The sequence below is a fragment of the Xiphophorus maculatus genome, chromosome 3 (genome assembly GCF_002775205.1).
Source record: "Xiphophorus maculatus strain JP 163 A chromosome 3, X_maculatus-5.0-male, whole genome shotgun sequence".
NCBI lineage: Eukaryota > Metazoa > Chordata > Actinopteri > Cyprinodontiformes > Poeciliidae > Xiphophorus > Xiphophorus maculatus.
In genome coordinates, this window is record NC_036445.1 from 2,211,052 (window position 1) to 2,237,178 (window position 26,127).

The following is a 26,127-nucleotide window of genomic DNA, read 5'->3' on the forward strand; positions in this document are numbered from 1 at the left end:
GACAGCTGCGGTTAGAAAAACAACCAAAAAACTCTAAAATAAATAATTAAACCTTGTCTGGTGTGGAGTTCTTTGTTTTGTTTAATTTTTTGTGGCTTTTTCCAACTATTGTTATGTTCTCTTTAGCCTCACTGATTATCAATCAGGCGCCAAACACCGTCTTCCAACACATTGTGTGCATTTCTAATGTTTTATTTTTGATGTAACAAAGCTGGAAGCTAGATGGCGGGACCTGAAAAATGACTTCTTGAACAGATTAAAGTGATTAAAGTATAGTCCTCGTAAGGGTGGACTATATATATATATATATATATATATATATATATATATATATATATATATATATATATATATATATATATATATATATATAATAAAATATGTTTTTATTTTACCGGAAGTTGTTGTTACGTTGCATCAGATGGCGCATGCGCAGATGACCGAGCGGACTCATGTGGTTGTGTGTATGCTAACTAAGCTGAAGTCTCTCTGCTCCATTCAAAGGTATGGATTGCTTTTCTCTAAGCGCGTTTTCTCACAGGAAGCGCTACAACTTTGTTTAAAGACAGCGAGGTTGAAGCTGCAGCAGTACGGACAAAACCCAGAGTAAGAGTAAAAAAGTGAAGCTTTACTTTGACAGAGAAGCTAAGGCTAACTTAGCCTGCCTGGCAGGACTTGAGAGTTGACAGGTGGTGACAGAGATCAGTTTTTAAATCTAATAAAACAAAATGTAGAGGGTGTTAAAATCACCATGTTTTCCAGCTGTCAACGGGAGCAATATTGCATATAACCCATATTTTTAAAAAGTAGTACATTTGAAACTTATTACCGGCTTTAACATAAGTCTATAAATATTGTCAGTATTTTTCTTTATACTGGATAAACCAGATTGTTGCTGCTCAGCCGTGATACGTTTACAGGAAATGTTTGCGTGATTCAGTGTTGTGCCAAACTCCTGTTCTTCCCGTGTCTCCTCCAGAGATGGCCACCCTCTACGTGTCCCCTCACCCCGATGACTTCAGGAGTCTGCTGGCTCTCATCGCTGCTGAGTTTTGTCCATCATCTCGTCCTCGGATCATCTCGGAGGATCCGCCAGCTTCCCTGAATGCCCGCTCCAGACCCGCCCTGGCCCTGACCGCTGCCGGGGACGGGGACTCTGTCCTGAGCGGGGCCAGTGCTGTGGCATGGTACCTGGCTTTTCAGGGGAAGAGGGCTGGGGTGGATTCAAAGCAACAGAGCCAAGTGTGGCAGTGGCTCAGCTTTGCAGACAACGAGCTCACCCCAGTTTCCTGTGCCGTGGTCTTCCCTCTGATGGGAGTGATGGGCGTAGATAAAAAGGTAAGCAAAGGGTTGTTGTGAATTTAGATGCAGTATTCTTTCCTCTTTAATATTTATTTTATAAGGGCTGGGCGATGTGGCTGGAAATCCTATCACAATGTAAGCGTTTAATGTCAGTCGATATTAATAATTATTTTTTGTTTCAAAGTTCTGAAATACAACCAACTGGTGTTGAGTTATTTCCTCTTGAGCTGCTGTTCAGTTTCTCCTTTCTCTCCACACTGTTGTTTATTTTGAAGCAGTTATGAGGCACAGTGGCAAAACCTGAAACTTCTGCTGTGCAAGTTACTGTAAAGGTTGTTGCTAGATAAACACAAGTTACTGCAAAGGTTGTTGCCAGGTAGCCAAAGAGTAAGTAACTTAGTTGAGTTAATCTAGAGGTTGAGTGGCTAAAGCCTTTCCTCTGCCTACATCCCCCAGAATGCTGTGCGGTTCTGAATCAGAGTTCAGTGAAAGTACTGAACAATCTATCAAATGTATTTTCTATTGATATTGATATATAACTACTTTTATATATATTATTATTGATTTGTTGCCCAGCTCTACTTTCTAGACCCATCATATGACACAGATAGAGAAATATCCAAAAGACTCACTGCTCTAACAGCTTTGCACATCTTTACCCAGAAAAATGTAAGCTCGATTGGAGGTTCTCAGTCCGATTTAGATGTTTTATTTTAAACCATGAATATACTTTGATCTAAACCATTGGACTGTAGCTCTGGCTGTATATTCAGGGTTGTTGACCTATTGGAAGACGGCCCTCTGTCTCTTTTGGATTGTCTTAAAGATTGTCTTCCAGGATTGCCCAGTGTTTAGCTAATAGTTTCAGGTTTTGTTCCATATGTTTGTTCTGTCGCTTCATGGCTTTTGGCTAACTGCAAACAGGTTTCCTTTAACACTAGCTTTCTTCGTTCCACTCTTCAAGAAAGGCCGGATTTATGGAGTGCATAATAGAGTATTTCACACCTGTGTCATAAATCCCTGCAGTTAGGATGAGCATCTTGATTGCTTCTCTATATAATGCTCTCCTTGATCAGCCTTTCAGTCCATGTGGTGCTGGTAGATTTGCAGTTTTGCTCCACTGTTTCAGATGATGGATTGCGCTTGATTTTATTTAGGGTCATCAGAGTAAAGGGGGCTGAACACACATGCACACAGAAAGTTTGAAAGCCATGCATCAGTTTCCTTCCACTGTTTTTGTGGAAGAAGCTTCTATTGCTCATTAAAGTGAGTAACAAATGCTCACCGTTATGGTTGTGATGAGAAGAAACGTGGAGCTGCATGAGATTCAGAGCTGGGTAGTAACTAGTTACAATTACTTGAGGAACTTTTTGGAAAAAAATACTTTTAGGAGTATTTATACTATGCTGTCATTTTAACTTTTACTTTAATTTTATTATGAAGTGTCACTACTCTTGAGTAAAATTTTGGAATACTCTGCCCACTGTGAGGAACTTTACTGAATGAAGAATAAGCTTGTTGCTAGGTAACCAGGCTTGATTGCCTAGGTTACCCTGAAAGCATACACAACTTGTAGGTGTGTGTATGTAAAACACACACCTACAGGTTGTGTATGTAAAACACACACCTACAAATTTTGTTCAAGTTCCATAAATTTTATATTAAAAGAAACTGATTGGGAAAAATGTAGTTTTTGCCTCATATTATTCTGTAATTATGGTATTTATATTAAGTCATATTAATTATTTGAATTTTCTTTCAAATACAAAAAAAATCCACATAGCTTTGAATTTTGGTTCATCTGATGATGTAATTTTTAAACATTAAATGATTGGACACTTGCGCGAGTAGCCTTTAAACCAAATCCTTTTGCAGTCTTGAGTAATTTGTTGGACAGCTACTTTTTAATTTTATTTGAGGAAAAAATATATATTGAAGTCTCACTTGTACTCTCAGTTGAGTACAATTTTGGGTACTCTATCCACCTCTGATGAGATTAGATTGTCTGAATTCTCTTCTTTAACTCTTTACTGATTTTCAGCTGCAGCAGAGTTCGCGGGCAGAACTCATGCGGGTTCTAAAGGTTCTGGACCAGGCCTTGGCACCGAGAACGTACCTGGTGGGAGAGAGCCTCACTCTGGCTGACATGGCCGTTGCTACAGCTATTCTTCTGGCGTTCAAATATGTACGTATGCGGCGCTACCCTATGCTAAACGCTTCTCCCTGCTTGGTCTTTTTCTGTTTTAGTATAATGTTTTATTTTCAGGCGTTGGAGCCTTCAGACAGGAAGGCAGTGACCAATGTGACCAGATGGTTCACAACCTGCATCAACCAGCCTCAGTTCCTGAAGGTGCTGGGAGAGATCACTCTTTGTGAGAAAGTGGGACCAGTATCAGCAACACCGAATGCTGCTGGAAAAGCTGCAAATGTCGCTGTGGACTCCAACAATTCTGCTGCTAATGGTAAACCGAGTTCTCCACAGGCATTCAGAAATATTAAAGGAATATTTTGAGATTTGCAGCAATGTTTATCTCTGAATTGCCTTATTAATTTTCACCTGCAGGTCCACCAAAGACGGAGGCGCAGCTGAAAAAGGAAGCAAAGAAGAGAGAAAAATTGGAAAAGTTTCAACAGAAGAAGGAAATGGAGGCAAAAAAAAAGACACAACCTGCAGCAGAGGTACAGAAAATGTATAATATTTGAAAGAGTGTTTTTGTAATTTCAAAAAGCGTCAAAATGTACATTACACAGATGACTCGATAAATGCTTTGTGTTTGGTCCTTGCTGCTTTCGTCTTCCAGAAAAAGGCAAAACCTGAAAAGAAAGAGCTTGGAGTGATTACATACGACATTCCTACAAACCCCGGAGATAAAAAAGGTAGTTTGAACATCGCAGATCTGGTCATTCTTCATCTTTTTAAATTTTATTTGACACATTAAAAAACTGAAATACATCATAGCTACAAGACTTTCCTGCTTGCATTGAAATGCAATCAGGAACACAGAAGAGTTGAGACCAAACTTCATTAATTGTTCTGAGTATTTTTCTTGCAGTAGGAGTTGGTAATTATCCTGGAAATTAAGTTTTACTTTCTCCCAACCCGCAACAAGAACACAAAACGCTTTCCTTCTTTAATCATTTTGTATGTTATAAATTTGTACACAAAACCCTTTTTAAAATTTACATTAAATTCTCATAGCAAGATGCAGGGAGTCCATGCTTTTTACTCGATATTCAAATTGCCATTGAGTATATTCAGATAAAATTTTAATTATATGGGCTGTCATGTGTTATCTTGTTGATCCTGACATGTTGTTCCTCTCCATTTTGCAGGACTAATGATTATTTTCACCATATGATATGAATTGTTTAGAGAGTTTAACGTTTCTCTGTGACCTCTGGTTTTAGACGTCATCAGTGCGCTTCCTGACTCGTACAGCCCTCAGTACGTGGAGGCTGCCTGGTATCCATGGTGGGAGAAGCAGGGCTTTTTCAAACCTGAGTTTGGTGTAAGTGTGTCCCTCTTCTTTGTTTATGCCAACTCTGGATCAGAACATTTAATCAATAACTCTAATCTCCTACATTTTATAGAGGAAGAGCATCAGTGAGCCGAACCCTCGTGGCATCTTCATGATGTGCATCCCTCCTCCAAACGTGACCGGATCTCTTCACCTGGGTCACGCTCTCACCAACGCCATTCAGGATTGTTTGACCAGATGGTAATTTATACTTCACTGCCTTGTAACTGGAAATATCAAAGCAGTGTTTCAGTGAAATTGTGAATTTTAAAGGGCACCAATTCTGCAAAATTCACACTTTGCATGATTTTGTTCTTCCATTTTGGTTTCTACTGGTTCTAAAAACATCCGAAACCCTTAAAAAAAACACCCTGCTGTTGTTTCGGCAATAAGTTCTTGTTTTTAGGTGTTTGGAAAATGAGATGTTCCAAAAACCTTCTGAATGTACGGTTACAAATCAGCAGACAATTCCCATCACCTAGCAACCCAAATGGAGTTCCAACACGTTTGGTCAGCTGGTTTTACCGCTATATGCGCTTTGCAATGGCTGCTGGAAAACACAAGCGTTTTATTGTTGTCTTACCATTCAGAAACCACTTGTTGGTTGTACAGGAAGCTCTACTTTTGATTGATTACTTTTATTTAAGAGTCACTTACCAGTGGTCCCCAGCCCTCATGGGCTTTTAAGATAATCCACATACAAAACCTACCAAACAAAATGGCTGCAGAAATACCATTACATCTTTAAATCTGTAAACTCAACCATCATAGAGCACTTATGTTTTTTTCCAAGCTTTACAGACAAAAGTACATTCAAGTACAACCAAGAAAATCTTAAATCAGAATACGGAGGACAGGAATGGACAAAATGCTGCTCATCTTAAACCACATTAAGGTCACACAAAACACCAACTCTCTCCTCACCAGGGAAACCTTTATTCCTACTTTATGCCACTGTGGGCACAAAGGGGCTTCTGCTTTCGAGATTATTTAGCTTTCCATAGGGCTCAGTACAATACTTTTCCTTAAGCTGAATATAATTTTTCAATTTCATTTTCCCATAGATGTTTCCATTGTTCTTTAATGTCATTTAAATGTACATACTTTTGAAGAATTTAAATTGCACTATAGTCTACTCATGAAATGTATTTTAAATCAATAATTTTTTTTCAAAGATGCATGATTGTATAACTTCGCATCTGTTTGCAGCCATTTTCTCGTGAGTGAAAACGTTGAGTTGGGGGCGTGGTTAGCAGCAGCTTACTTGGATTTAAAGTGACAAGATGCCCTAAAAATAGGCAAAACTGGGCAGAAAGCTCACTGAGACGTCATGAACATGTTTAGTATATAGACGTATCCTAAGCTGTTCAAAGAAGCGTAACAGGTCACCTTTAGAGTTGTAGTGAGCTGATGAGGTCCTTCTTTAGGCACAGGATGCGGGGGGAAACCACGCTGTGGAACCCGGGCTGCGACCACGCCGGCATCGCAACGCAAGTGGTGGTGGAGAAGAAGCTGAAGAGAGAGAAAGGTCTGAGCCGCCACGATCTGGGCAGGGAGAACTTCATCCACGAAGTTTGGAAATGGAAAAACGAGTGAGTCTAAATACCAGCTGAAAGTTGATCCAAAACGACTTTTAATAAACAGGTAATGAAAATGAACTTTCTCCTCTGAAGGAAGGGGGACCGTATTTACCACCAGCTGAAGAAGCTGGGCTCCTCTCTGGACTGGGACAGGGCGTGCTTCACCATGGACCAGAAACTGTCCTATGCAGTGCAGGAGGCCTTCATCCGCATGCATGACGAAGGAGTGATTTACAGGAGCAAGAGGCTCGTCAACTGGTCCTGCACACTGAACTCCGCCATCTCTGACATAGAGGTCAGTTTGAACCTGTCCTCATTTCTCTTTGCTTTAAACTGCTTGTGATGTTGACATATACCGTGTAGAAAGTTAAATAACCTTTTCATTTTTCTATTCCGTTCCAGCTTTATCTATAAAGCACTTTAAATACAATGCAGTTGACCAAAGTGTTGTATGCCTTAACAAAAAATAAAAACACAGCAAGTACATCATCAGTAACTGTAAAAACCACCAATTCAAGCTGAAAAATTAAAAAAATTAAGAGAAGACTTAAAAACATGAATAGTCTGATATTAAATCAGAATATTTTTTTTCTGCTTTAGGTCATTCAGTTACTAAAATTAATTCAGTTTGTTAAATCAATCACAAAAAGGCATGTGACTTGTTTTCTTTTTTAAGAAAGGAGTGTTATTCATCATATATTCAAAATGTAAAAAGGATCTTGTACGTTTGCTGTATTAAAAGAAAAGCATCTAGTTTTCAAATTCTTTTAGGCTCAGTTGAACTAATTTATTCTCAGCTGTGAGAACATAATCCAGGTCACTTTCTTTTAAAATGCTTGCTATATTTAGCAGAGTTTAATAAATTAGAGAAGTGCTGATTTAGGTGCAGCAAAGTCGGCTTTTCAGTAAAAGTCTCTGGATAAACTTGGTTCTACTCATTATAAAAGCTTGGTCATAAAAGTACAGATACTTTATGTCAAATTAAACATTTTCCATTATGAGAAAATCATGTCAGTAATAATTTTACCTTGACTAGTAAATAAAAAGTCTCATGAACAAATTTGTACGATTCTTGACTTCAAATGATTAACTGTGTTTGAAACTAATTTAATTGAACTCTGTCATTTTAAACACTTAGGGAACTTGTGCATCTTATTCTAGTTTAAAAATCAAGTGAAGTTGTGGGAAAGAACGACTCTAACTCACCATTAGAAGTTATCCTGACCTTCATGCCTGCGATGAGTGGCTGAGTGGATGTAAATTTGTTACCAGAGCTGTAAAAGTGCAGATGGAGACAAAATGAAACCTGATTCCAGCCCATCCTCTGTCGGTGCTGGTCACAGTGTTCTCTCCTCAAGAAACCTTTAATATTTGTCTTCCAGGTGGATAAAAAGGAGCTCGGTGGCAGAACTCTGCTCCCTGTGCCTGGCTACAAGGAGAAAGTAGAGTTTGGGGTCTTGGTGTCCTTCGCTTACAAGGTGGATGGATCAGGTATATAAAGTGGAGCAGAACAGATGATTTTAGCGAAGACGCCGTGTCCCATCGTCAGTAAATTCCCTGAACTTGATGTTCCTCAGATGAGGAAGTGATCGTGGCCACGACCCGTATCGAGACGATGTTGGGAGACACGGCGGTGGCCGTCCACCCGGCTGACCCCAGGTACCAGCATCTGAAGGGAAAAGCCGTGCTGCATCCCTTTTGCGAGCGCAAGATGCCGATAGTCTTTGACGACTTTGTAGACATGAATTTTGGAACAGGCAAGTTTTTGTCACAGGGAAAAGAGAAGAAGTAATTACAAAGTTGTTCAGCTGGGCCTTTTGGCTCATTACAGTTGTACTTTTCTGTCCCTCTCCACCCTCTGTGTTCAGGTGCTGTCAAAATCACCCCAGCTCACGACCATAATGACTACGAGGTCGGAGAGAGACACAATCTGGCCTTCATCAACATCTTGGATGAAAATGGGCTGCTCATTAACGTGCCTCCACCCTTCCTGGTATAGTGTCTCATTAGCTCTGTTCCTCCTGCAGCGAGGGCATTTTCTTTGTGACACTTAGCCAGCTCGGCTCAGGGAAGCCATTTTGACTCAGACTTTCTCATTTTCACCTCCTCTGTCTGTCCCAAAGGGCATGAAGCGATTCGAGGCCAGAACAGCCGTCCTGCAGGCGCTGAAGGACAGAGGCCAGTTTAAAGAGATCAAAGACAACCCCATGGTTGTGCCCGTCTGCAGGTAGAGTGCAGACTATTTTAAAATTTATGTCTCCCATTTAGGATGATTTCCTAACCTTTGCCCTTTGTCCTCTCAATCAGCCGTTCAAAGGACGTCGTGGAGCCGCTGCTGAAGCCTCAGTGGTACGTCAACTGCAGAGAAATGGGCAAACAGGCTGCAGACGTCGTGAGGGAAGGGAAGCTCAAGATCATCCCCGATCACCACCTGAAGACGTGGTTCAACTGGATGGACAACATCAGGTAGAGCTTTTATTTACATGACCAATCAGCTGAAAGGGAGAAAATCCTTGTCAAGATTCGTACCTGCAGGTTCAAACCAAGGTCATTATAAAACTATCAAAACTGAACATTTACCGACATAAGTAAAAACTGTAATTAGTGGGGAAAAACTATAATTTACTGGAACTGTATTGTGTGTTTATAAACTAACTAGAACATACTGAAATTATTGATATAATATTCTTTGTTTTTTGTTGATGAATCTATTTATTAGCCTTAGAACTGATGTGAAATAACTCAAACTCACACATAAGCCATCGAAGTAAAGTTTTACCTGTAGTTTCTTTTGTATTTGTAACAAAAAACTAAAATTGTAGCTTGTGTGTTTATTTTTTACAAACACAAATTATTTTCTATTGATGCACAAAGATAAAATTCTCAGCCATTATTCTTTTACAAGGTTACAAAAGTCAGTTTGTAACCTTGTGATTTGCAGGTGGAAAATACCCATGACTGGAATTTGTGCTCATACTGGTTTGGCAGGAGAGGATTTGCCTCAGATTTTACTCTTGGAACAAAACAGAAACCTGCAGTCTGTTGTTTACATGTGGAACAACCAGATCTCTGTTTGATGACGCTTCAATATTAAAGGTTAAATGTTTACGAGAAGAATTTAGCAAATGTAGCTTCAGCCTGCTATATCAAACTCATTTTCATTTTGAGCCACATCACGATCAAGAATGTCTTTAAAGGTCCGTTTGTGGCAGAATGTGTTGGGAAAAGTCTCTCTTAATAAACAGCTGAAGCTGCATTTGGTGAGAACTTCTTTACATTAAACAGTACTAAAGATGTTTTCATTTTTATCTAATTTGGCACAAAACAAATACATTTTAAAAAACACAGCTGTTATCTTTAAGATTCTACTTTTACAGTCCAGAGGGCCACATAAAATCTTCTGGCAGGACAAATTTGGCCCGCGTGCCTTGAGTTTGACACACGTGACTTAAACCATTTGTAATTTTTTAGATTCACTAAATCTGGAAAAGTTTGTAACTATGAGACAGGAAATTTATGCAAAACTTTGCTTCTTTTTTTCAGAAGCAATTTCTCACAAATTGTCGACACCTTGTTTCAAAAATCAATAATTTAAGAGCCGTTTTAAATTCTCCTCCATGTTTTTTTGTAGAGACTGGTGTATCTCCCGGCAGCTGTGGTGGGGTCACCGTATTCCTGCCTATTTCGTCACCGTAAATGATCCCGCTGTGAAACGCGGCGAGGTAAACTGACATCTATCGCTTCTTTCTGCTGTGGAGGGTTTTAGAGGACAGGCAAAAGCTATTTGCATCAGTATTGCTCATATCTTGCGTTTTTTTTTATCTCCAGGACATGGATGGTCATTACTGGGTGAGTGGCAGATCAGAGGAGGAGGCCAAAGAAAAAGCAGCAAAACGCTTCAATGTGTCTGTGGATAAAATTTCCCTCCGGCAGGGTGAGATTTACTCGTTTAACTCGTTCAGTACATCGGTTATCCGGTCTGCAACTACGCAGATTCACCTAATTAATTCAGTTTAACCAATGAGTTGAGCAGATGAGCTGACCTTCTTCTGCTCTTGTGTTTCAGACGAGGATGTTCTGGACACTTGGTTCTCGTCCGGCATTTTCCCCTTCTCTATTTTCGGATGGCCTAATGAGGTAAGACTCGTCTGACTCTCTACCAATGCAAATGCCACAAAGGCTGCAGTCTCCTCTGCAGTAGATAAGGAGCTGTAAAGCAGAGCTTATAAACCGGGAGTGCCTTCACCTCGATTCTGAGTTCACCTGTAACTTTTATGAAGACAATAAACAGGTTCATGTCCACTTCATGAACCTCTCGTAAAATGTGACTTTGAGAGTGTCCTCATGGTTCAGACCCAGGACCTGAACGTGTTCTACCCCGGCACCCTGCTGGAGACGGGCCATGACATCCTGTTCTTCTGGGTCGCCCGCATGGTGATGATGGGCCTGAAACTGACGGGCAAGCTGCCCTTTAAAGAGGTGAGGCCGGCCGACCTTTAGCGACCTTCAGCAGGAGGACGATCAGCCTGAATGATGATGGCGTCGCTCCTCAACAGGTTTATCTGCACGCCGTGGTGCGGGACGCTCATGGGAGGAAGATGAGCAAATCCCTCGGGAACGTCATCGACCCGCTGGACGTCATCACCGGGATTTCCCTGGAGGTAACGGTCGCTAATGTCGTTACCCATAATGCTTCAGGAGTCGTTCTCTATGAGGTTTCTACTTAAAGGGATGGGTCACCATCATCAGACGAGGAAGATAAAAAATAAATAAATATACATTTATAGCAGGTCATGTGGACGTCCATCCATCCATCCATCCATCCATCCATCCATCCATCCATCCATCCATCCATCCATCCATCCATCCATCCATCCATCCATCCATCCATCCATCATTCTTTATCATCCATCCATCCATCCATCCATCCATCTTCCCCATTTCTAACCTTTTAATGCATCTTTCCATTCACCAATCTCTGTCCATCAATTAATTTGTTCAACTTTTCATCCATCCATCTTTTGCTTCACTCATCTATCCCTTTGCATTTCCATCTGTCTGTGTTTCTGCCTGTGTGTCTCTTCATCCAGTCATCTATCCATCTTTTCATCCATCCATCTGGCAGTCTGTCTCTCTATCAGTCTGTCTGTCCTGCCACCTACCTGTCCATTTTTATCTGTCCATCCATCTGTTGGTTTATCTATCAGATAATCTGTCCCTCCACTCGTCCGTCCTTTCTTACGCTCTGTTTTCTGCAGGTTTGACATTTAAACCCGTACCTCTACTGAAACCTCAGCCAATAAATTCAGTTAAATTTGGCATTTATTCTATAGAAATTGGCTGAAAAGGACTGGGAACTCTGGAAAATTGAGTCTGGAGTTTTGTCTATTAAAAAAAAACATGCAGAGATCCCTCAGACACAAACACACAGAGATAAACTCCTTGTCTTTGTCTCCCAGTTGGGTTTTTTATTTTTACATGTTCTCTACAAGCTCCTTGGCCCCCTGAAGCCCATACTCCTATAAAAAGCTTTATTAACCACCTCCTTCTGCTTCCAACAAGCTTTTATTGAAGCCATCAATCTCTCCTGCAGTTATTCAGTCAGCTGGAGCACCACTGTCCTCTAGGGGGCACTGCTTCACTTGCAGTAAACTGAACTTTACCCTTTATGATGTTTTTCCTTATAAAAGCTTTACTCATTCAGGGAAGCAGCGGGTATCGAAAAGTTTTTACATTATTTTGTTTGCAATTTTCATAACAGCCTAGAAACATTTGAGTGTGAAACATTCCCTTTGAACAGCAGTTGGGATTTAGTTTTGCATTTTAGGATTATTACTGTATTTCCCACAAATTTGAACTCCGCTTCCTAAAATACACAGCTGGAGCAAAAAAAAAAAAAAAAAAAGTCACACTAATATTTCCTTAAACCGCCTTCAGCTTTGATTGCAGCCTGCTTTCACTCAACATTTGTTACCATCCAGTGCTGCTGTTGGAGCAGACAGTAGGCATCACTTTGGAAGAGGGTAAATCTGGACTCATCAGACCACATGATCTTCTTCCATCATTTTAGAGTCCAATTTTTATTCTACTTTGCAAATTGAAACCTTTTTCCTCCTGTTAGCCTCAGTGGTTAGTGGGTTACTTATGGCTGCACATCTGTTCAGTTGCAATCTCTTGACTTCCTGTTGCATTGTGTCTGTGGAAATGCTGTTACTTTTACTATAAACAGTCCTGAGTGCTATTCGGTTTTTTTTGTTTTTGATGACACCAAACGTTTAAGTGATCATCAATCACTGAGGAAAAAAAGTGAAATAAAAAATCCTGAGATGGTTGTTCCCCACTATCCTTACAGTTTTCATGAATGTGTTGGACTGCTCTCAACCCAGTTTCACTTTCTGCTTCCTCTGCTTGATGCCAATTATTTGACGATTCTTAGACAAACCAAAATCTTTTCCTTGACCAGTAAAATACGTTGGAATTAGTTGTAATTTCAACTAATTACAACTAATCTATATTTTCATCTGTCACAAGTAAAGAATGAAATCTGGAAAACATTTTTCAATTTGCTGGTTAGCATTTAGCCCCTGAAATTGGATTTATATTATTAAAATTTGTTACTCCTCTTCCTGTAGGGTCTTCATGCTCAGCTGACGGACAGTAACTTGGATCCTGTAGAGGTGGAGAAGGCGAAGCAAGGCCAGAAGTCAGACTATCCAAACGGCATCCCAGAGTGTGGGACAGATGCTCTCCGGTTCGCATTGTGCGCCTACACCAGCCAAGGTGAAATCCCTCACAGAGTTTCTTATTCTCCCTTTGACGATCACCCAGTTTGTCATAAAAGCCAAAAAATAAATACAAAAACATCACTGCTGTTAGAATAGGTGGATACATTTATAAAATCCCGCCTTACTAAATCATCATGTGCGTCTTTTTTTTTTCTCCCAGGAAGGGACATCAACCTGGATGTCAACCGCATCCTGGGGTACCGTCACTTCTGCAACAAACTGTGGAACGCTGTGAAGTTTGCAATGAAAACACTTGGAGACAACTTTGTTCCCTCAGAAAAAGCCCAGGTGAGATCATGAGACAGAGCGAAGACAGGTGGCAGGTGATGAATGCAAATATGTTTTATTGTTTATTACTGCAGCAGTAGATCTTCTGTGTTGTTTATTTGGATTTCTACATGCTAAACGGCACATCTGTTCAGCTGTCTGGAGAGGAGAGCGTGGCAGACAGGTGGATCCTGTCCAGGCTGAGTGCGGCGGTGGCTCTGTGTGACGATGGCTTCAAGGCCTACGATTTCCCAGCCATCACCACTGCCGTCTACAACTTCTGGCTCTATGAGCTCTGTGACGTCTACTTGGTAAGAGCCGCTACTTTTAGTTTATGTCAGAAAAGAGAGTAAAGATGTGTAAAAAGTGTTCAAATAAATCCAACTTTTGCAGCAGTGGCATTAGGGCTGGGCAATACGGCTTAAAAATTAAATTTACAAGTTTTTTGTCCATATCCGATTACAGTTTTCAAAACAAATGACAGAAATGTCCTCAAATAGTAGCTTTTATTTCATTTATCCCTTTTGTGGGTTGTACGACAGAATATTAGAGCCAGGCTTTGAGAAGTTTTGCTTAATTGTGAGAATGTAGTGATAAAATGCAATTTTGTCAGAAAAAGTTTCTTAAAATTGAAATAAAAAGCTTCGATAGAAGAAATCTGATCAGTTCAGTCGGAGTCGTTCCTTTACAAAAGACACACAACCTTATTCAATTTAACATTCAGTTTAACATTTTGCAGGATAAACCTGGACATAAGTCTATTTATAACTTTTAAGATTTTAAAAAAAAGCTTCTCAGAGCTCACCCTGCACTCCACAGATTACACACATTAACAAAGTCAAATGAAACTGATATAAATTAATTGTGCTGGTTTGTGCAGCTAAAATAATTTTGCAGCACAGATGATTATCGACACAAAATTAGTTTGATTTTGTAAATGTGGGAGTGGTTGTTGACCTTTGATGACTTTTTAAAGTGATAGCGACACAAATGACAAATGAAAACTTTTGCTGCTCAAACATTTGACACAAATTTCGTTTGATTTGAAGGCAATCACTCTGCAAGAACAAGCGGGCGTTGACGCTGGGTGGATGGATTATGGGCCATAACAAAGCCTTTGTATTGCAGGAAAGTGTGAAGCCGGTGTTCATTAAAGCAGACGAAGACAGCGCCACCCAGAGGCAAGCCGAAGTATGCAGGCAGACCCTTTACACTTGTTTGGACGTGGGTTTGCGTCTTCTTTCCCCCTTGATGCCCTTCGTCACTGAGGAACTCTACCAGAGGTTACCTCGACGGAAACCTCAGACTGATCCACCCAGCATCTGCGTCACGTCCTACCCAGACACCACAGAGGTAAAACACAGAGCTACTAGAAGGAATTAAGTTAATCTCGACTTTAGATTGTGCAGTTTGTTTGCTATCGATGTGCTTCTCTTTGCTTTTTGAGCCAAAAGTGTTCCTGTGATGCCCTTCTTGTAGTTTTGCTGGAACAACGAAGAGGTCGACCGCGACATGGAGTTCATCATGACGGTGGTCAAGACGATCCGATCTCTGAGGGCCGACTACAACCTGACAAAGACCAGAGCCGACTGTAAGAAAGCAGAGACTCTTAAAACTTCTTTTTATTCAAATTTACATTCGAGGCTTTCGCTTTTTATCCACAATCTCTTTTGTTGGTTTTTTGGAAGCATGCTGGGTGGCTCTCTCTGCCTCCGCTGACATGAATAGAGGTGGTGGGAAGTAATTGCATAGTTCAAGTCCTGCACTTAAATAAAGTTGAGGCACTTAGCACCATTACTTCTAGATTATTTACTCCTTTATTTCTCTCACTCCCACACATTTTTTAACACAAATGTAGCTTAAATTTTAAGTGCATATTGCTGCATTAAAGCTTAACCTAATGTTACTTGCTGACTAAAATCTGCCCTGTGTTTCATCTTCTAGGCTACCTGCAGTGCATAGATGCTGCAACCGTGTCTCTGCTGCAGAAATACAGCCTGCAGATTCAGACCTTGTCTTACTCTCAGGCCGTCATCCCTCTGACAGCCGACCAGCCGGTCCCAGAAGGCTGCGCTGTGGCTATCGCTTCTGACAGATGTACTGTCAACCTCATGCTCAAGGTGAGAGCCCAGTAATCCGACTCCTCCTTTGTGCTGGAAATGTGTTAACGCGCTTGGATTTTTAAGTGCTTTAATGTGCTCCAAATTGAGACCGCAGAGACCGTCACTGTGATCCGAGTCAGTGCATTTAAAGGCAGCCCTAATGTCGAATTTGTAAATAGGTTTGACAGAGTAGACAGTGGGTTTGAAAAGCCTGCACAGCCGTGTTAAGATGCCAGGTTTTTGTGATGTAAAACATGAGGAGAAGGTGAATTTCAGGAGCTTTTTCTGCCTTTCCTGGGTATAAAACCATCCAACAGAAAATACAAGGAAGAATCTTTCAGAGGGAAACATGAAGATAATCGATTCCATAAAATCCATTCCAGCGTGCCTCTCGACAGCCGACCAGACCGGGTTTCTTCTAGTCTTTTTATTAATTTTGAAGGGATGATCGTATCATCTCTACATGATGACAGTCTGCTCTGTGTTGCATAAGGTCTCCAGCTTGGGAAATTATTTTTTAGCCATCTCCGGACTGATTCCTGTGCCAGTGAGATTCCTCTGGTGGCTTCTGTTCAGATTGTGGCTTTTGTTGCGAAATGCAAATAAGTAAATGTTGTAAAAATCTTCCTAGTGCAGTAGGTGTGACTGACTAATGCTTAGCTTGAGTTTGAATGTGATCGTTGAAGGATAAGCAAAGTAATGCAGCCACATTATTTTGTTTCTTTCTTTTTTTACCTCTCGTGCCAAACTAAAAGCCTGGGGGCCAAATCTGGCCCGCCATATAGAGACACAAAACATTTTTTTATCTGTATTCTGCCAAGTTACAAAAAAAAAATTAAATGTTATTCAAATTTAAGAAGGCTTAATGAATGCAGACACCTAATATTTTAACGGTTTAATGGGTAGTTTTATTGATACTGTTAAGTTGCACAAAATTCGAGACCAAACTTCAGCTTTAAAAGAGAACAAACACAGCTTTAATTAACATTTGCAAATGGAGAAAACATACAAAGCTCACATCTCAGTGAGAATCGGATGAGTTCTGACTTGGGGCTGAACGTTCCCTCATTTACATAGGATACATCACACATTACTTAGTCACACCCCCTGACACAAGTGTCAGGTAAAAATCTATACGTTACTTATCTGTAAGTTTCAGTGGAGCAGAGTTGCATACACATTCACAGCTCAATGTAAGGCGTTTCTCCAAAAAGGCCTCTCTGCTGATGGCTAAACAGATACTAGAAACTGAATTTCTACAATCTACGCTTATCACCTTAGCCATGTCTTCACATTTCTAACTGCTGAACACCCTGGTCTTCACTTATTTGAGGAGGGTCAGAAAAGCATATATCCTGTTGAGCTGCAACTGAGTGCAAACCTTTAATAAAAACATCATAAAGTGTACATTCAAATTTATTTAAACTTGTCTACTAAATTTTTCCTTCACAATTCCTCCCTTTGATTCCATTAAGGAATCACATTCTAGAAAATAATCACAAAATAAATGAAATAACTAAATACAATTAAAAGATAACACAAGGTAAAACACATCTAATAGCCATAAACAGTCTGTATTGATAAAACTTCAAGTTACAACCGTCACTTGCTTAAGTGGTTTGGGATGTAAAAATCACAGGTCAATACATAGAAAAAATGCTGTTTTTTCAAGGGATAGTCTTCTTGTGTCGCGTTGGTTGAAGCGGTGTTGTTTTCGGTGTGAGTGTGCAGGGTTACAGTTTCAGTTCCTCCTGGGTGGGTTGCAATGCCTGCAATTAGAAAAAACAGGAAAACAGGGCCAAAATGCTGCAGATAACAATCACAGTCTGCAGGATGAGGCGGGTGCCTTCATCCCAGTCATCCCAAAACCATCTCCTTTTTCTGCAGTTGTGGTGAAGCCTTCTGCAGTCTCGTCCATGTTCTTAATGCTGCCTCAGCTAGATTCTGGTGATCTACTGAGTGGGCCGAATAGTTGGCAGCTCGAGTTAGCCCGAGGTGCTTGACGGAGCCACTCGGTTAGGCTCTTGTTCTGACTCCAGGGGCCTTCCCGTGAACCTCTTGCAGTGGCTGACGTGGACCCAGGTGGCTCTCTCAGCGACCTTGATGGCGGTGTGGGTGGTCAGCAACACTTGGAATGGTCCGGTCCACCTCTTGGATCTCCAATTCTTCCTCCTGAAATTTTTAATAAACACAAAATCTCCAGGTTGTATATTATGCAATGGTTTAGAAGCCGGTGCTGGAAGCCCTCCTTGGACCTGCTGTCTGATTTTCTTCAATTGTTCTGTAAGGGAAACACAGTAGTCAAGCATCCTATCACTGCATGTGATAGTATTTTCTCCGGGTGTCTCTGGCGCCCCCATACCCATGTTTGGGGGTCCTGCAAAAAGGATTTCAAAAGGACTGAGGTTATTCTTTTGACGGCGTCGCATGCGCATGTACATTAAAGCAATGGGAAGAGCTTGAACCCAGTTCAGTTTTGTTTCTTCACAAATTTTGATTAATTTATTTTTTAATGTTGCATTTTCTCTCTCAACAGCGCCCCCACTCTGTGGGTGATAAGCACAGTGCTTGTTCAAATTAATTTGTAAAATATTTGAAATCTGTTCCAACACCTTTGCAGTAAAGTGAGGACCATTGTCACTGGAAATTTTCCTAGGGATCCCCCAGCGGCAAATCACCTCCCTTAGGAGAAGTTTTGCAACTGCTGGGGCATCTGCATGTGTTGTGGGAAAAGCTTCGACCCATTTTGAAAACATATCAACCATCACCAAACAATATTTCTTTCCCTCGGCCGGTGTTAGTTCTATGAAATCTATCATTAGATGTTGAAAAGGTGCTGTTGTGGGAGGATGTGCTCCTCTGTGTTTCATTTGCAGACCTCTGGAAACATTATTTTGCGCACAGATTAGGCAGTTTTCACAAAAGGTTTGAGCAAATTTCGAAAAATTTACTGTAAACCAATTTTGGTCCATTTCTCTCAACATTCCCCCTTGTGACGCATGATCAATCCCATGTGTCACTACACAAAATGGATGGAAAAAATGTTGTGGGAGACATGGATTTCCATTTGGGCCAATCCACACATCCTTCTGTAGATATGAGCCCTGGTTTTTCCAAACAAATTTTTCAGCAGATGTAGCAAATTTTTGGAGGTCAGTCAGTGCCAAATCTGGTTGTGGGGGATGGGAGAGCAGCTGCAGAGGTAATGGTTTAAGTGCAGCAAGTTTTGCAGCTTCATCTGCAGCGGCATTTCCCACAGAAACAGGGTCATTTGCACGTGTGTGTGCAGCACATTTGATCACAGCAATAGCTGAGGGCAGCTGAACAGCATCCAAAAGGTCTGACACCAGGTGACGGTGCAGAATGGGAGTTCCATCAGAACGGAGAAAGGAGCGATGTTTCCACAAAGCCGCATAATCATGCACAATTCCAAAAGCATAACGAGAATCAGTGTAAATATTCACAATCATATCAGTGGACAAAATGCATGCTCTGGTTAATGCAACGAGTTCACATGCTTGTGCAGAGCATGGGGGGAGTGGCTCAGCTTCAAGCACGCCCTCAGAGGAAACTACAGAGTAACCACTCAATATAGCTCCTGTGGTGGGGTCACGTGATGAGCTGCCATCCACAAACAATGTCATGTCAGGGTCTGAAAGCGGTTCCTGCTTCAGATCTGGGCGGGGAGTACAAAGGATATCCAATTCAGCAACACAGTTATGAGGTTGGCCTTCCTCAGGTGTTGGGAGAAGAGTAGCAGGGTTTAAAATGTTGCAACGTTTAATGGTTATATTTGGCATATTCAATAGAACTGAATGATACCTTAACCACCTAGCGGTGGAAAGGTGTGCAGTTCTTTGCTCATTTAAAATGAGTGTGACAGAGTGGGGAACGAGAACAGTCAAATCAGAATATCCCACAATGTCTCTGGATGCCAGTACTGCTTTTTCAGCAGCTGCTACGGCTCTTAAGCAGTTAGGCATCCCTGAGGCGACTGGATCCAATTTTGAGGAAAAATAGGCGACTGGTTTCAATCTGTCACCATGTTTTTGGAGCAAAACAGAAGTCATGCAGCCACCACGCTCATCCACTGTCTGTATAAACGGACGAGATGGATCGGGAATACCCAGAGTTGGTGCTTTTTGTAGTTGAATTTTTAGCGCTTTAAAAGAATCAGAGGCCTTTTGTGTCCATGATACCTGTGACGTCATCAACAATCCTTTTTCATGACAAATTTCCCTTAAAGGTTTTTCTAATTCAGCATAACTAGGAATGAAATGTCTGTAGTAACCACACAATCCTAAAAAGGACATCAGCTGTTTTTTGGTCTGAGGTAGAGGCAGAGAAACAATGGCTTGGACACGTTTTTCTGAAATTGCCCTGCCCTTATGAGAAATCACATGACCCAGAAATGTCACACATGGCTGCACAAATTGCACTTTTGATTTGTTAACCTTATGACCATTTTCAGACAGAAAACACAACAGCTTCATGCTCTCAGAGCGGCATAGTTCAGCAGTGGGTGCTGCCAACAGCAGGTCATCCACGTACTGAAGCAATGCACAGTCTGGGTGCAGAGTCAGAGCACTCAAACTCTGATTTAAGGCCTGATGGAAAATTGTGGGGGATTCACAATAACCTTGGCACAATCTGGTAAATGTGTATGTTTTCCCTTTAAACTGAAAAACAAACCAGAACTGACTGTCAGGGTGAATTGGAACACTGAAAAATGCATTTGCTAGATCTACAACAGTGAAAAACTGACTTCCAGATGGGATTTGGGACAAAATAGTGTAGGGGTTTGGGACAATCGGTGCACGGGGAATGACAGCTTCATTAACTTTTCTCAAATCTTGAACAAATCTCCATTCATTCGGCTGTCCCTTGTCTCTGATTTTCTTTACAGGGAAAATAGGTGTTCTTACTGGTGAATCATCACAAGGAACAATCACTCCTGTTTCCAGCAATGACTGAAAAACGGGTGTTATTCCTGCAACAGCTTCAGGTTTCAATGGATATTGGTGCTCATGTGGTCTAATGTCAGATTTTGCAGTGATGTGAATTGGTTCTTGACCTTTAATTAATCCAACATCATATTTATGAGCTGCCCATAAACGTTCAGGCAGTGTGTCCAAATCAGGATCATTTTCTTCCATTTTTGAGAAAAATTGTCATGCATTATCATCAATCACCTCTTTAGAGGGCTTCGCAGCCAAATCTCTGGGCATAGTTTCTCTGTACATTGATAATGATGGAGAGAAAAGGATGCCAGGAGAATGGTAAATCCAGTCTGTGGCTAATTGTGCTTGTTTAGCCAGAGGTCCCAGTGATTTCCACTTGTCCTCAAGGCTTTTTGTGAGAGAAACATGTGGAAATGACTCAGGAACTGTAAAAAATTGCTGTTGTTCCGAGTTGAGACAAACCAGTAAGAACGATGTCAAATGAGACCAATACATGTGTGTGACATGCAGCGATGTCGAAGGGGAGCAGAGAAACCTATCACCTAGTTCATCAGTGGGATCTGTGGTTGCCAAGGCTGTGCAATGCAGTCGCTGTTGAGTGATTACATCAGCAGTTGGGGGAACTCTGTGTCTGGCCAAACGCAGAATTTCCTCAGCTTGTGAATCCACAATGAGCCATTCAAAAATATAGAGCAATTTTGGTGTTTTGAAAAATGTAGTGGTTTCAGTTTGTTGAACCACAGTAACACCTTCTGGGGTGCACTTAAGTGCCAATGACATTTTTAGAATTAGATCTCTGGCCAATAAATTTATTGGACAGCATGATGACAGCAGAAATTGATGCTGAATTTGATCTTTTGTGAATGGATTTACAACAGGTAATGGTTTTGTTACTGGCTCTGATGTAGTTTGACCAGATGCTCCTGTGGAATGAACTTGTTTTCCAGACAGGGGTGCATCTGGGAGGGTGTATTTTCTTATTAGAGACTGAGTAGCACCAGAATCCACTAAGAAATTTACATCCTGACCACTAACTTTGACACACAGCATTGGTAAGTTCTTATAAGCATCACCTGAATAAGCCAAATAAGTTGTGTTCAGGGATGTGTGTGGTGTGGTACTTGCGATTTGCTGAACCTGGGGTTGATCCAAAGGCACCACAAAACAGTCAGAAGCTAGTCAGGTTGAGTAGCCTCCCCTGCCCCCTTGGTAACCACCCCGAGGTTGGAATCCTCGGCCGTGGGGAATGAATCCCCCACGTGGGCCTCTCCCATGGAGGCCACTGTGGTTATTGCCTTTTGCCCCAGGAGCTGTTTTTCCAAACTTTCAATAGCTTCTGGATCAAGAGAGCCATTTCTAGGGAATCCAAATTTGTGGTGCCAAATGACTAGGTGTTTACAGCAGGCCATGCCATGAGTTCTGGTCATAAAGTCAACTTCAGGTCCATGGGGTATGTAATCTTCCTCAGAGTGTCCTTTGCTAAAAAATGAACCCATTTTCCTATTTTATTTTAACCTTGTACAAGCTCTTTTTTTTTTTTTTTTTTTTTTTTTTTTTTTTTTTTTTTTATATATATATATATTTTTTTTTTTTTTATTCTAACTTTTACTCTAACTGTCCTACGCCCAGGTACAGCTTTCTTTAACTTTCACTATAACTGTCCTACGCCCAGGTACAGTTTTCTTTTACTTTTACTATAACTGTCCTACGCCCAGGTACAGTTTTCTTTTACTTTTACTATAACTGTCCTACGCCCAGGTACAGTTTTCTTTTACTTTTACTATAACTGTCCTACGCCCAGGTACAGTTTTCTTTTACTTTTACTATAACTGTCCTACGCCCAGGTACAGTTTTCTTTAACTTTCACTATAACTGTCCTACGCCCAGGTACAGTTTTCTTTAACTCTGACTGTCCTACGCCCAGGTACAGTCTTCTGGTTGTTCTAAGCCTAGAAACAACTCTTTTTCTAATCCTACGCCCAGGAATTAGAAACAATATTTTTACCTTAAGCAGTGGTTTTGTTCTCCCTTGGTCTCGAGTTATCTTTGTCCTGTCGTGGACGATCCAACCTGGTGGAGCCCGGAGAGTTCCTCTCACTCTCAGACAACACTTTTAAGCGGAGGTGGAGGTCAGGTGATCAGCCTTTCTTTCCTGGGGTTCACCAGGTGGACGGCTCAGCGAAGTATCCTGTTCGTGACGCCAATTGTTAAGTTGCACAAAATTCGAGACCAAACTTCAGCTTTAAAAGAGAACAAACACAGCTTTAATTAACATTTGCAAATGGAGAAAACATACAAAGCTCACATCTCAGTGAGAATCGGATGAGTTCTGACTTGGGGCTGAACGTTCCCTCATTTACATAGGATACATCACACATTACTTAGTCACACCCCCTGACACAAGTGTCAGGTAAAAATCTATACGTTACTTATCTGTAAGTTTCAGTGGAGCAGAGTTGCATACACATTCACAGCTCAATGTAAGGCGTTTCTCCAAAAAGGCCTCTCTGCTGATGGCTAAACAGATACTAGAAACTGAATTTCTACAATCTACGCTTATCACCTTAGCCATGTCTTCACATTTCTAACTGCTGAACACCCTGGTCTTCACTTATTTGAGGAGGGTCAGAAAAGCATATATCCTGTTGAGCTGCAACTGAGTGCAAACCTTTAATAAAAACATCATAAAGTGTACATTCAAATTTATTTAAACTTGTCTACTAAATTTTTCCTTCACAATACATTTTGCCACAACCATGTCTTTTATAATCCAGTTTTTGGTAGAAAGAGAGAAAAACGATAAATAATGCAAATGGAAATTATTGAGTTGGCTTTAATTTATCATGTGATTAATGGATTTATTTCTATAAATAAAGCATGTCATACAGGCCTAGCAGTATGACATGCTAACAGCTCAGTTTCTGGGCAGAAGATGATATTCCACAGTAACATGTCCTGCATGACACCCTCAGTTGTTGCCAAGCTGCTAATCCACCTCATTTGCTTTTGCTGCTTCTGATTAAAACTCTGCATGGTTAGAAAGCAGAGAGACATTGGAGTTGAGGAGATATGATAATAATCGCTCCTCTGTATAGACTATGACCTCCACAGTTTAATTGTCCACAGTACAGGTGTTTAAAATCTTTAAATTAAATACATTTTTAATTGAGAAGCGTCTGAAAAATTTACTAAAATGTTTTATTTGAGAACAGTTGTTAAATAATTTAAGTTCTGTTTTACCAAAATAGCCGATCATATCGGTGAAATCTACACACTAATAAGCATTTTCTCTTATTTAGGCTTTCAGTTTTCTAACTACCTAGTAAGGTAGAGAAAGAAAATCACCAACACCTGCAGCAGCTTCTGTTAGTATGAGATGATGCTACTGCAGCCGCAGAAGAAACTTTTTAAGGCTTTCTACACCCACAGTAAGGAGTGGTATCTAGGGGTCGCCTAGTCTCCATAGCAACCATTTATGTTCATGCTTTTGTGCACTTCTTTATGAGTTCCTAACATAAGGCAAGTGAATAACACTCGTAGCGTCCTAATTATGGCACCTGCTGGTGGGCGGGAAAATTTAGATGCGGAAAAAATGGAGAAATGTAAAGATCTGGGTTAGTTTGACAAGTCAGATCTGGTGCTGTGGCCTCGTTCGGCACAATAATGTTCCCTACTACACGTGGGAAGTGGGAATACAATTAAAAGATAATACTTTATTTATACCAAAGGGAAATGAAACAGTCTGAGCAATAGTCCGGAGGCAAAGTCAACACGACTTTGCCTCCGGCCTCTCTGGACCTCAGTGAATTTCTGAGATGTGGTGGAAAAACCATGAAGTTCTGCTTCAGTGCAAAATTAAGTTATTAAAAAAGATAAAATAATTTTGTCCGTTTTACAGCCCGTCAGAAGAGGCCTCTGACTGAAGACACTTTATTGTATCTATTATGTTAAAAAAAAACAATCTATTAAAAAAAATACTTAATTGCATTTGCTTTTTAGTAAAAAGCCTCTGGAGGTTTTTGGTTCCTATTACCAATAAATTAACTGGATGAATAAATTGTGTTGCACCTCACATTTTTCATTTCGAGATTTTGTCTATTTTATTATTATTTTTGAATGCCATTGAAAATGTAATCTTCCACTGTTTTTAAATGTAGATCCACATCACCTGCCTGAACTGGAAAAATAAATGTGCTTTTATTCTTGAGCTGTAATCAAAGAATCATTCTCAGTGCCGTAAACGGTCTCACTTTGGACACTCCTGGTCTCGGTGAACATTACATTATTAAACAAAATATTTTAGCTTATTTCTGTTCATCTTAATGGCAGGTAATCCATTCCTTGACAGCTTTGGTCTGTTGTGGTAGCAATAGAGACACTTTTAGGCAGGTGGTCATAATGTTTTGGCTGGAAAAGTGTGAAAAATCCTTCTAAAAGTTTCAAGTCAAGTTGAACTTCACCTGTCGGTAAAGTGTGTCTAGTTTTGCCGCATCCTCTTGTTATATTTGTGTAAATTAGGCTGAATATGCAACAGATGGGCTGACATTTTCCATATGTTTTTCTGTTGTTAATCAGCTGAATGCTCCATTGCAGCTCAGACAAATTACATGACAGCACTAACACGGCCCTAAATGCATAAACACACATCATCTGTATGCTAATCAAGGCATACATTCTCCGATCGCTGCTCCAGTATTTTGCTCTCGCTTCCAGAGCTGAAATTACCAGATGATTTAAAACTGTTGTCCTCCTCCTCACGCCGTCCCCCCACACCTCCCATCGCAGGGTCTCATCGATGTGGAGAAGGAAGTGACTAAACTGATGACAAAGAAAGGTGACTTGGAGAAACAGATGGAGAAGCTGGGAGAGAAGATGGCGAAGAATGATTACAAGGAGAAGGTGCCGGCGAAGGTGCAGGAGCAGGATGCAGAGAAGGTGACAAAAAGAAATTGACGTGCAGGGTTCCTGAAGCTGTAAGACTCGTGAATCCCCGGTAAATAACGTCTGCTTTCCTCCTCTTTCCTCCACAGCTGCGCCAGAGTCAGACCGAGCTCCAGAAAGTGACGGAAGCCATGGAAAATTTCAAGAAAATGATGTAACTTTCCTCATTGTGTGAATCAGGATTCAGTTTTTTTTTCATGTCATTGTGTTGATTTTTTTCCAAGCAGACTCTAGTATGAAAGGGACTAAATAAAGCTCTTAATACCACAATGGGTTTCAACTATAGGCTGGTTATTTTTAATCTGATTTATTTGTATGTCTCCTGTTAGCTACGGGGTTAATTAAAAAAATAAAAACAATTTCTATTTTACACTTTAAAACAAAAATATTCAAAGCTAATTTAGTAGATATTTTTGTCTGCACAAACAGTTGGTAGCCCCGTTTCATTTCTAACATGTTTCATTGAGTGAAATCTGCCAATGCTGGCACTTCATCAGTCTTAAAGCTAGAGTATGTAACTTCCATAAAAATATATTTTTTACATATTTGAATGAGTTATCTAGAATGTTGTGACGGTAAGGTATGAGACAAATAATCTGAAAAAAATCAAGTTCCTTGCTCTCCTCCCAGCACTAACAAGAAACAGTCAGGAGGGTCTTATTGCTGTCAAT

General features: G+C 40.6%; 1 protein-coding gene across 1 annotated transcript; it reads left to right on the forward strand.

Annotated features, from left to right (window-relative positions):
- Positions 1–423: 423 nt before the first annotated feature.
- On the forward strand, positions 424–25,726 carry vars (valyl-tRNA synthetase). The gene is made up of 28 exons (XM_014468685.2): positions 424–504; positions 980–1,338; positions 3,344–3,487; positions 3,569–3,764; positions 3,866–3,981; positions 4,104–4,179; positions 4,711–4,811; positions 4,894–5,021; positions 6,248–6,412; positions 6,494–6,695; positions 7,783–7,891; positions 7,978–8,157; positions 8,269–8,393; positions 8,524–8,627; positions 8,708–8,866; positions 10,032–10,122; positions 10,229–10,334; positions 10,467–10,537; positions 10,754–10,879; positions 10,957–11,061; positions 13,033–13,180; positions 13,346–13,473; positions 13,608–13,763; positions 14,581–14,805; positions 14,932–15,043; positions 15,397–15,572; positions 25,301–25,450; positions 25,546–25,726. Exons 2-28 carry the CDS (start codon positions 982–984, stop codon positions 25,612–25,614), a joined length of 3,825 nt encoding a protein of 1,274 aa, XP_014324171.1. The 5' UTR covers positions 424–504; positions 980–981; the 3' UTR covers positions 25,615–25,726.
- Positions 25,727–26,127: the final 401 nt, after the last annotated feature.

Excerpts from the sequence above, each read along its gene's own strand:
- vars (XM_014468685.2), top strand. The coding sequence starts at position 982 with ATGGCCACCCTCTACGTGTCCCCTCACCCCGATGACTTCAGGAGTCTG. Across the intron at positions 5,022-6,247 it reads CAGGATTGTTTGACCAGATG|GCACAGGATGCGGGGGGAAA; the intron begins GTAATTTATACT and ends GTCCTTCTTTAG. Across the intron at positions 10,538-10,753 it reads TTTTCGGATGGCCTAATGAG|ACCCAGGACCTGAACGTGTT; the intron begins GTAAGACTCGTC and ends CTCATGGTTCAG.